Here is a 10997-nt window from a genome sequence, read left to right on the forward strand (position 1 = left end):
GGTCCAACCTCTCTGGAAAGCAATATGGGACTTCCTCAGAAGGTTGGAAATAGAAATACCTTATGATCCAGCAATTCCTCTACTTGGTATTTATCCACAAGAAAAACGAGCCACAACACAAGAAGATATATGCACACCATGTTCATAGCAGCACTATCTACAATAGCAAAAAGATGTAGACAGCCAAGTGGCCATCAAGGGAAGAAAGGATAAGCAAACTATGGTATAAACACACAATGGAATACTATGCTACCTTGAAGAACAAGGAAGCTGCAAGCCACCGCATAACATGGATGAACTTTGAGAACATTATGTTGAGTGAAATTAGTCAGTTGTAAAAGGAGAAATATTGCATAGGACCACTACTGTAAAAGACTAAGAAAAAGAATTCATACTAAAGGGGGGGAAGAGGGATTCTTTGCTGGTTACCAGGATGTGGAGGATGGGGTGAGGGGAGGGAGGGAAAGGTGGATCACAGGGTAGGGAACAGACACAGGATAGTTTGGGTGCTAGGGAGAGGGTAATTACACAGAAAGGGGGAGGTGAATGGAAGAACAAAGTGGATGGGAAAACAATTAGGCAGGTTTGCATGGACTAAGTGGGACAGAGGTAAATAATGATGTATGCACAACCTTGGAACAACAGGGCTCTGGGATACAGGGATGGAGACACGGTTGGAATGGGCAAAAAGGGGGAAATAAAGATGCTTGGCTGCCTTTTCAATCTTGGTTTCCCTGGCATACCATTATAAAATAGACACTTGAGGGGGAGAGAAAGGAATAGCCAGAAATAGCACCACAGAAAGCTTCTAAGTCCATCTTCTGCCTATAACTGATTGGAATACCTAAAATGGGGCTAAAACGTGCCCTTTGAAGGAGGCTTTCTGTGGAGCCTCTGCATTACATAAGAACCCAGAACTGAATCTTGAACTGAATCCAGAATCTTAAGAGGTGGGAAATGTCCACTTGAATAGGGCAAACAGACCAGCCCAAAGCAACTAGAAGAACAGAAGATACTTCTTGAAAGACTGACAGGAAAAATAGAAAACAAAAATGGCTGCCCGCCTGATTTACTACAAGAACAAGCAAGTTGCTCACCCAGAAGACATCAAGACAAGTGGTAGGATCCACTCAGGGCAAACCCCCTTGCCAAGACTAAGACTCAATGGGAATATACTAGCAGACATGTGCTCTGATTGGTGACCATGTTGGTCACCGACGGGAAGTGAGGGAAAAACAGCAATGAAGCTGTGAGCTAAGCCCTACAACGGGCAATATACTCCTGTGAACCTGGTTGGACACCTGGTTGGCCAGCAGTGTGGCAAGACCTGGAGACTCTTGGACCCAGAGTCAGTGACATAGCCACAGAGGACTAGAGTGGAGAGTGAAGTGTCCAGCTGATAAGAAGCGAGGGCATATGCATAAGTACACCCACAGTTGCAGATAATATCTACTTGACCTGTCTTGAATGACTGGATGATCAGAGCTCAACTACAAGAAGAAGAAAATATGAGTAATCTGATACAATTTGATGAACTTGACCTACACCTAAGGATGCAGTAGCTCAAAAGAGGAAACAAATCTTTACAACAAGGATCATTCCCACCCCCCTCCATACACAGAGTAGACAGGGGTGGGAAACTTGGTCATTGGCTACCCAAAATGGGGGGAGGCTACAAAGGCAAGAAGTGACTGACTTACAAGCTTTCAAGAGAGAGCCTAGATCCAGAGGGCACAGAGGAAGATAAAATCTCCACTTAGTACCCCATCTGTCTGGACGGGCCTAATGAAAGGAGATGGGGATAGGTCCCTTGTGGTACAATGGTGAATAATTACTATCAGGACTGATTATGAGGGTTGGAAATGTAAAGGTGGATGTTTTGTAGCAAAAGGAGGGGAGTAATTGATTTAGCAGTCCATGAGAGGAGGTCCCTGGAACCATCAAGGGAGAAGAGCGGAGTGCGAGACCCTACCTAGAGAAACCATGATGCCAGAAATGGAGGCAGAGACAATGACATGGTGAGATGGAGCAGCTGGGGACTCTAGACCTGGAGAGGGAGAAAGGCTGTGTGCTGACTGGGGGGGGGGCCGGTTTGCAGGGTATACCCTTTGGTTGGTTGATGATGCCTGGAGGGGATTGTAACCATGACAATTAAATGATATATGATAGTATGAATGTAAGCTAATGTTCTCCCATGTAAACTATCACATAATTCACAATAAAACATTAAAAAAAAAACCTAGGCAAAGGAGTTGAACAAATATTTCACCTAAGCAGCAGCAGTGAAAAGAAGCTCAATTCCATTAGCTATTGTTGTAGTTGTTGTTCAGTGCCATCAAGTTGGTTCCAAATCACAGCAACCCTTCCAAACCATAGCAACCCTGTATGAGGTTTTCAGAGGAGTGGCCAGTGGGTTTGAACCACTGACCTTGTAATTATCAATCAGTATTTATCCTTCAGCACTAAATTTTAAATCACTAGAGAGATGCAAATCAAAACCACAAAGAGATAATACTCTACTCCAACTTGTGGTATAAAGATCAGAGAAACAGCAACAAATTTTGACAAGGATGTGGAGCAACTGGAATCCTTATCCATTGCTGATGGAGATACAAAATGAAATGGCTAATATTTGACAGTTGCTCCAAAAGTGAAAGAGCTTATGGTAGGCAACATGTACACCAATGTTTATTGCATTATTCACAATAGCCAAAAGGTAGAAACAACCTAAATGTCCATAAGCAGATGAGTGGATAAAATGTAGTACATACATACAATGGAATACAATTCAATCATAAAGAGAAACTGAGTCCTAAAAATGCTACAACATGGAGAAACCCTGAAAACATGTTGAGTGAAATAAGCCAATCACAAAAGGACAAGTGCTGCGTGTTATCTTATGACATAGCTAAAACAGACCAAGTTTATTTGAGGTCGTCAGGGATGTGAGGAAAGAGGGAAGTGAGAGTCACTGTTCAGGAGGCAGGCAGTGAATTTTTGTTTTCAGTAACAAATACTAGTGGTGGTTGCACAACATGACTGATAGATGTCACTAAACTGTGCACATGACAAATATTACTTTGACAAATGTGCTATATATTTTCACAATGCTAAAAAGTTCCAAGAAACAAGCAACCTACGAATTCCCCATTGCGTCTTTTCAGTTTTAGAATGTCCTGCAACACAGTAGCTACAACAATGGACTCAAACTAGCAACAAGAGTCTGGATGGCGCAGGACTAGATGCTGTTTCAGTCTGTTGTGCGTAGGGCTGCTTTGTGTTACAATGACTAACCAGCTCCTAACACAATGCTCTGAATTCCTTCAAAGGTGCTTTCGTAATTGTATCTCAAAGGGAAATTCTCTGCATGTCAAGCAAGTCACAGTTAATCTGATCCACGTAAACTAAGCAGCAGCTGATGTTATCTGAACTTCATTTGCCTACTGAACCTGTAGCAACATGTCACCCAACTTCTTTAAAAAGTGGTTGGCAGAAAAGTGAAAAAGATTAGGAGAAATTTTTCAGGAACCATATATTTAAGAGTTTAGTATCCAAAATGTATTTTTTAAATTGTGTAGCTTACAAGACAAACCCAATGAAAAAGTGGACAAAGGGCTTTCAACATTTTATCAAAAATGATATTCAAATGACTAACACTAGCCATTAGATAAAATCAAAACTACACTTCATCCTTATTAGATACAACTTCAACCCTATCATAATGGCATTAAAAAACAACAAAAACCTAAAAACAAATAAAGCTGTGGAGAAACTGGAACCCTCCTCCATTTATGGTGGGAATATAAAACGGTACATCTACTGTGTAAAACAGTTTGGTGGTTCCTCATAAAACTGAACATAGAACTATACTGCTGTCATTAAGTGCTGTCGAGTCAGTTCCAACTTATAGTGCCTCTGTACAGGTTTTCCAAAGACCAGCTGGCAGGTTTGAATTTCCAGCCTTGTGGTGAGCTTCTAAGAATACCCATAGAACGACAGAAACCAGCAATCCCAATTCTAGCTATATGTCCAAAGGAAGTGAAGGCAGGGACAAATGCAGAAACCTGTATGCCCACTTTAATTGCAGTACTTTTCACAATAGCCAAAAGTAGAAACCACCAAAATGTCCACCAACAGATGATTAAGTGGCATATACACATAATGGAATACTATTCAGTCATCAAGAGGAATGAAGTCCTGATACATGCCACAACATGTATGAACCTTGAAAACATCACACTGAGCAAAGTCAGTCACAAAAGGGCAGACACTATATGATCTCGTTTATATGAAATAGCATTATTTATAGAAATCAAAATTGTTAGTGGTTACTGGTGGGTAGGAAGGAGAGGGGAGTTTTTGTTTTGGGGGCAGCAAGTTCATGTTAATGGTAGAATGATTTAGAAAAGGATTATTACTAGCACTTGGTCTGCCAAGATCCATCTGACGTTAGCAATGATATCCCTCATTCCACATCCTCCTCTGAATCCAGCTTGAACCTCTGGAAGTTCTCTGTCAATGTATGGTTGCAGCCATTTCCATATTACCTTTAGTAAAACTGTTGGCCCAGGACTGGGCAGTGTTTCGTTCTGTTGTGCATAGAGTCACTATGAGTGGTGCCAACTTGATGGCACCTAACAACAACAATTACTAGCTCTTAAACTGAATTCCTCCAGGGTTTAAAATTGTAAATCAGCATAAAAACTGGATATGCCAACAATATTTTAATAAAATACTAGGCACACCTTGCAAAGTTAGACTTGTTATTGTATTTGATTCTTCCTGATAACCAAGGCAGTGCATTTTCATACATAGACAATTTTGAAAATATAGAAAAGCATAAAGAAAAAAGACATCTGTAGTCTCACTACCCAAGGCAATGTTACAATTTAACATCTTAATTTGTTGAGGCACAGCTTCATCTAGACTTCAGGCAGCTGGCTCATGGAATTATCATGTTACTAAAAAAGCGCATTCAAGTTTGCGATCCTTTCCACAAGCTCTTATATACATCATCTCATTCATCTACAAAACACCAACAGCACAGAGATTAAGAGTGAGGACTATGTAATCAAATACCTCATGGGATTTAGTCCCTTAATTTGGCAGTTTAGGGTCATGGTTTCATGGGACATTCTAGTTAATTGACCTAATAATATGTGTAGTGCTTCTGTTCTGCCTCCAAGATCACTGAGTAGTGCCTGGGGTCTTAAAAGCTTGCAAGCAGACATCTAAAACACAACAGTTGGTCTCTATTCACCTGAGCAACAGAGGAGAGTCAGGAACAGGAAGAGGATAAGGAATGTGTAGCTAATTGTCTCCATGAATAACCCATCTCCTCTGCTGCCATGAGTCCAGAAGAACTAGATTATGTCCAGCTACCATTACTGAACATTTAAATATTCTATAAAGGGTCAGCAAAACAAAGGAAGACCGTCAATAAGAAGAATTAATACCATACGTAGCTGCAATGATTGTGAGGGCGGCGCAGGGCCGGGCAGTTATTTCCTTCTGCTGTGAGAGTTGAAACGAACTCAGTGGCATCTAACAACAATGTGATAGCCAGCCTTTTCTTGAGCAGTAGTGACGATGAGTACATTATATCTTTAATTATTTTACGCTGAGATTGCTAATTGCATGCTGACATTTTCTACTTTCGAAGTCTTTTTAAAACAAGTTTAGGTATTTTTGTTCATTATTACTATTGTTGTTGTTAAGTGTCATTGAGTCGGTTCCAAGCCATAGTGATTCTGCATAGGGTTTCCAAGGAGCAGCTGGTGAGCTTGAACCACTGACCTTGTGGTTCAAACTGACTTTGCAGTCCAGCATATTAACCCACAGTGCCAAACCAGGACTCCATGCTATAGAATAGTCAAACCCACTGACATCAAGTGAATTCTGACTCATTGTGGTTAGCAGTCCAACACCTAACCCACAGCACCATCAAGGCTCCTCATCTTAGAAATTCACTGTCCCATAGCATGTGCACATGCAGAAACAAAAATATATCCTTAGATACATTTCTTCAATATTATTCTAATTATTTAATTCATCTGAAAATTTGTTTGTGCTTACAATGCAAGATGGTTCCAAAATTATGTTCTTCTACCAGGTGCTCCTTAGAAACCCTTTTCAGTCAAGGTTGAGTCCGAACCTACTCAACAACACAACATTAACAATCAGCATGTCTGTCTATTTCAACCCAAATTGACAAATATACTTATATGCATGTTTTCCTATAACTTAACACAAAGATTATTTTTTTATATATTAAATAATCATTTAAAGACTTTTGGGAAAAATCCACTATTTTTTAGTTCCATTTTTCTATGAACTGTCTGAAGACACCTAGTATTCTATATTAGAATCCTAATTGAAAGGGGGAAAATGTAGAAAGGTGTTTCAAACTCTCACGGGCTCTAGACTTTCTGGAACCCTAGAGGGTGGAGTCCTCATATGGCGCTGTGGGTTAATGTGCTAGACTGCAAAGCCACTGAACTGCAAGGCTAGTGGTTCAGGTTCACCAGCTGCTCCTCAGAAACACTATACAGGGTCGTTATGAGTCAGAACCAGCCCGATGGCAGTTTATAACAACAGTGGGTGGATAAATCCCTCAAGCTACTGCCCTGAGATAATCTTTAAATCTTAAACCAAAAATATCCCCTGAAGTTATCTTAAAAATCCAATAAAACTCACGTCAACTCCAACTCAGAGCGAGCCTATAGGACAAGGAAGAAGTACTTCATAGAGTTTTCAAGGCTGTAAATCTTTATAGAAGCACACTGCCTCAGCTTTCTCCCACAGAACAGTTTGTGGGTTTAAAACACTGACCTTTTGACCTCTGCTTTGAGCATTTTGCTCTTTCTTAAACGCAGGAGAAAAATGAGGCTTTCTGCTCCCGTAAAGATTTACAACCTCAGAAACCCTGTACAGGGTCGCGATGAGTCGGAACCGACTCCACGGCACATAACAACAACAACATATGGATCAGATTGACAATAGCAACTCAAAAGATTAGATAGTACCCTTAGGGTGGTGGAAGAACAACCCAGAAAAGGAAGGCAAGAATGGTGGTACTACTTGAAGAACGTTTATGTCATTAAGTTATACACAGAGAAACTTAAATTGGAGTCCATATTGCTGTAGATATACAACAACAACAAAGTAAATAAAATTTAATGGGGAAAAAAAAAAAAAAAAAGAAGCCTACAGAGCCAGACTGTTTTAAGGACAAACAAAAATAGCTTCACTATTTACACTTAAACATATCTCTATGCCTCCTCTTGCTAATCTGTATAAAGGGGCTAACAGCAATATCATAAAACTGAGTTGTCATACAAATGACAGGAATTAATATTTGTATTTAAGAGTGTCTGCCAATACCATTTAAGTATTTATAAGATATATAATTTTCAAAAGCAAAAATAAATTACCCTTTTTAGACAGGGATGGCCATGCAACTTAGACACTGGCTACCCAAAATGGGGTGGGGGGGGAGGGAGACTACCAAGGCAGGAAGTGACTGGCTTACAAGCTTTCAAGAGGGAGCCTAGATCCAGAGGGCGTGGGGAAGGTAGAATCTCCATTGAGTGGTAACCAATCTGTCTGGATGAGGCTGATGAAAGGAGATAAGGATGACACTCATGTGGTACAATAGTGAGTAACTGCTATCAGGACTAACTGTGAGGGTTGGAAATGTACAGGTAGACGTTTTGTAGCAAAACGAGGGGAGTGGTTGACTTTGCAATCCAGGAGTGGAGGTTCCTGGGATCATGAAGGGAGAAGAGCAGAGTGCGGGACCCTACCCAGAGAAGCAGTGACGCCAGAGATGGAGATGACGTGGAGAGATGGAGCAGCTGGGGACTTTAGACCCAGAGAGAGAGATGGGTTGTGTGCTGAGGACCCAGGGGCAGGCTTGCGGAGCGTACCCTTTGGTTGTTTGATGATACATGAAGGGGATTATAATCATGGCAATGAAATGATATACGATGGATGACTGTACAGCTAATGTTACCATATGTAAACTATCACATAAGTCACAATAACAACTTTTAAAAAAATAAAATAAACTACCCTTTCAAGTACCAAGTGGCTAAACAGTCTGCATATTTCCTATACATAAATAATTTTGCCTCACAATCTTATAACTAGGCCTTACATTTAGGTAGAGAACTGCAAGAAAGTATAATTCCCAACACTCATCAAATTAAAAGTTTTGGGTTAAATGGAAGGGAAAAATTACCTCATGAACTTATCTAATATGTCCTCTACCCACATGTGCATTCGGAGGAACTGGAATCCATAGTGCCAAACTAGTTTAATCATGTTAATTATAAACCAGTGGCTCTCCTCAAACACAAGTTTCTCTCCATTATACACTCCCATTAGGCCATCAGAGCCCTTTGCAGCAGAGAGACCTGAAAAAACAAGAGTACACAAGTCAGTGGCTTCTAAGGAGACCAAGCGAAAGAAAGTAGCCTGAAGTTACCCAGGGACACTCTGAAGTAGTGAATTCAGGGCTTCCCTTGGTTCTCAGGAGACACAGGACAGGAGCTCTATCTTTAAAACAGTGTGATGTGTTATACTGTCTAAAAGCAGATAGGTCAGAGGGTCATACTGACATAGCAATCTACAAAGACTTTTCAAAAAGTCAGAGTATCAACCTAACTCATTAGGAAACAAAAATGTCAGGCATGAATCTTTATGGTATGAACTGCCTCCTCGTTTGTCTTTGCAAAGGAGATGGCGACCCAACAGATAGATATCCACAGGGTATCTGGAAGGCAACTGAGAAGGAGACACTCCTATTCTTGTGTGAATATCCTATTTTACTTAACTGAAAATTTCAAATAATTCAAAGGAGGCCAACATTTTATAAGATGGAGTCCCTGAGGAAAGGGCCTATCAGAATTCCCTTACAACCTGTCCAACTCCTTTCCTAGTAAGGAAACAGTCCCAGGCTCTAGGCACATATCACACCCATACCTCTGTGCCTTTGAAGTCAAATACTTCATGGCGTTAGGCCTCATTTCTTCCACTATAAATTGAGAATTCTAAGGTTCTTACTAACTTAAAAACATTCTTTGATTCTTCAACTGGAACACAGAGGTCCAAGAATTAACACTAGCAGCCACCCGTACCTCTTGCCATGCCTCTACTCCATGGCTGTAATTCCAGATAACTGAAGATACAGATAACTTAGTGTCCCTTTACAGGAGAGCAACTCCTAACTAAGGCTATACCAACTGCTAACAGGACAGTGAGGAAAACAGTTGTAACAACTTCTCTGTAAATGACAATTAACAAAACAGTAAAGTGTCAGTTCCCCATATGATAAAAGTATCCATGGATGATCACACAGAGACCTGCTGAGTTTCTAAGACCAAAATTACATACCAAGGTCCTTGACAAAACGCTTCATATGCAGATTTAAAGGATGGATGACAGAACCTCCTGACTCATATTCTTGCCCTGCCACCATCATGGTGGCCAGGCGGCCTCCCACCTCTCCTCGTTCAAACAGGTCAATCTTCACATCTTTCCCAAATTTCTGGCGTAGGTAATAAGCTGCTGAAGTGCCACCAATTCCAGCTCCAATAATCGCTATGGAGAAAAAAGGTTACAGTTTCTCTCCTTCTTACCAGCTGTGTTGGTTTGAACAAGGGTGACTTGGGAATATTAATTTAGGAAGCCTTGGAGGAAGGCAAGTGACACTATGAATGGAGACAGACACACACACACCCAAACAAAAGTGGAGATAAATTCATTTTTAAATTGACATAGTAATATCTTTTCTATGCCAGATGCCCAAAGATGCTCAGTACTTTATAGATGGAGCACCAAGAGCCTGCATACCCTTCCGGGCACAGAAGAAGTTAGCTCTAACCAGCAGCACAGAAAAAGTTAGATCTATCCAGCACTCATCTTAAATAAAGCACTCTCTCAATTAATTCCAAGGAAGATGGCTTGGGAGGTAAGAGAGTGGGGGACAACCCGGGAGCAAAATACCCAGAAAACTGAAACTAGAAAAAAAAAAAAAAAAAAAAGTTCTTTCGGCAACTGTAGGAGAAAGGGCAGAGGAATTGTGCAAGCCGCAGAGTAGGCCGACCTCAGCGGCGTCGTGTTGGGGGAAGGGAGTTGCAGCCTATCAAGGGAAATAGGCAGGGTCCGCTTGCTCACACTGCCCAAGGTGCTGTGTCTGCAAGCCCAATGGGAGTGGCCCGTCTCTCCACCACGAGCTAAACGTGGCCCGTCTCCCAAAAGGTGAACTAAGAGAAGGTGGCGAGAGGGACCTCGGCTTCCCCGCAGCCCAAAGCCTTGGCGACTAGAGCTGCAGGGGATGCTTGGTGGTCGAACGGCCGCCTGCTCCAGCGCCTACTACATGGTCCATTCTTCAAGTGGGCATATCTGCTCGCCCGCCAGTACACAGTCCCGTCCCTGGGAGACCAAAAGCGGCCCTGCAAGGAGGACTCGGCCTGCGGCCCGGCTCCCAATTGGTAACTGCGGGCCCTAAGTGCATCACAAAACAGCTGCCCAACGCGGGGCGCGCTCCAGTACCCTTTCCCAGGCCACTCCGCAGTTAGCCTACCGATCTTATCCGGTGGGGCCCGAGGCTCGGCGCTCCCAGGGTGCCCCAAGCTACACAGCAGCAGCCACAGGCCCAGAAGCTTCAGGACCAGCTCCGCAGTGGTTCGTCCCATGGCCTCCACAAGCGCAGCAGATAGCACGGCGAGCCCAAACTCAGCTCCGTGCTGCGTGACTGCGCCCTCCGCCTGCCCCGCCCCACTGGCCCCGCCCAGATCCTTCCTGATTCCACCCAATTTACAGCGGGCCTTCACACCCGGGCCCCGGGACCTCAGCTGTGCTCTCCACGTGGGTCTCCAAAGGCCACCCCGTCCTTCCGAAGCTCACTGTGGAAGTGAGCAAGTCTCCTGGTGAAATTTCACCCTAGCTCCCCTCCTTCCCTCCCATCTTTTCAGATGGAATGCCTTACCTCT

At 42.5% G+C, this 10997-nt stretch overlaps 1 protein-coding gene across 1 annotated transcript in view; it reads right to left on the reverse strand.

Annotated features, from left to right (window-relative positions):
* Positions 1-10700, reverse strand: part of LOC102813924 (prenylcysteine oxidase-like) — a 20086-nt gene extending 9386 nt beyond the window's left edge. Inside the window, exons 1-3 of the mRNA XM_006862919.1 lie at positions 10589-10700; positions 9397-9603; positions 8243-8417 (exon numbers count right to left, since the gene is read on the reverse strand). Of these exons, the coding sequence (XP_006862981.1) occupies positions 8243-8417; positions 9397-9603; positions 10589-10700 (494 nt within the window). The remainder of the gene's footprint in view (positions 1-8242; positions 8418-9396; positions 9604-10588) is intronic.
* Positions 10701-10997: the final 297 nt, after the last annotated feature.

The sequence above is a fragment of the Chrysochloris asiatica genome, unplaced genomic scaffold (assembly GCF_000296735.1).
Source record: "Chrysochloris asiatica unplaced genomic scaffold, ChrAsi1.0 scaffold00052, whole genome shotgun sequence".
NCBI lineage: Eukaryota > Metazoa > Chordata > Mammalia > Afrosoricida > Chrysochloridae > Chrysochloris > Chrysochloris asiatica.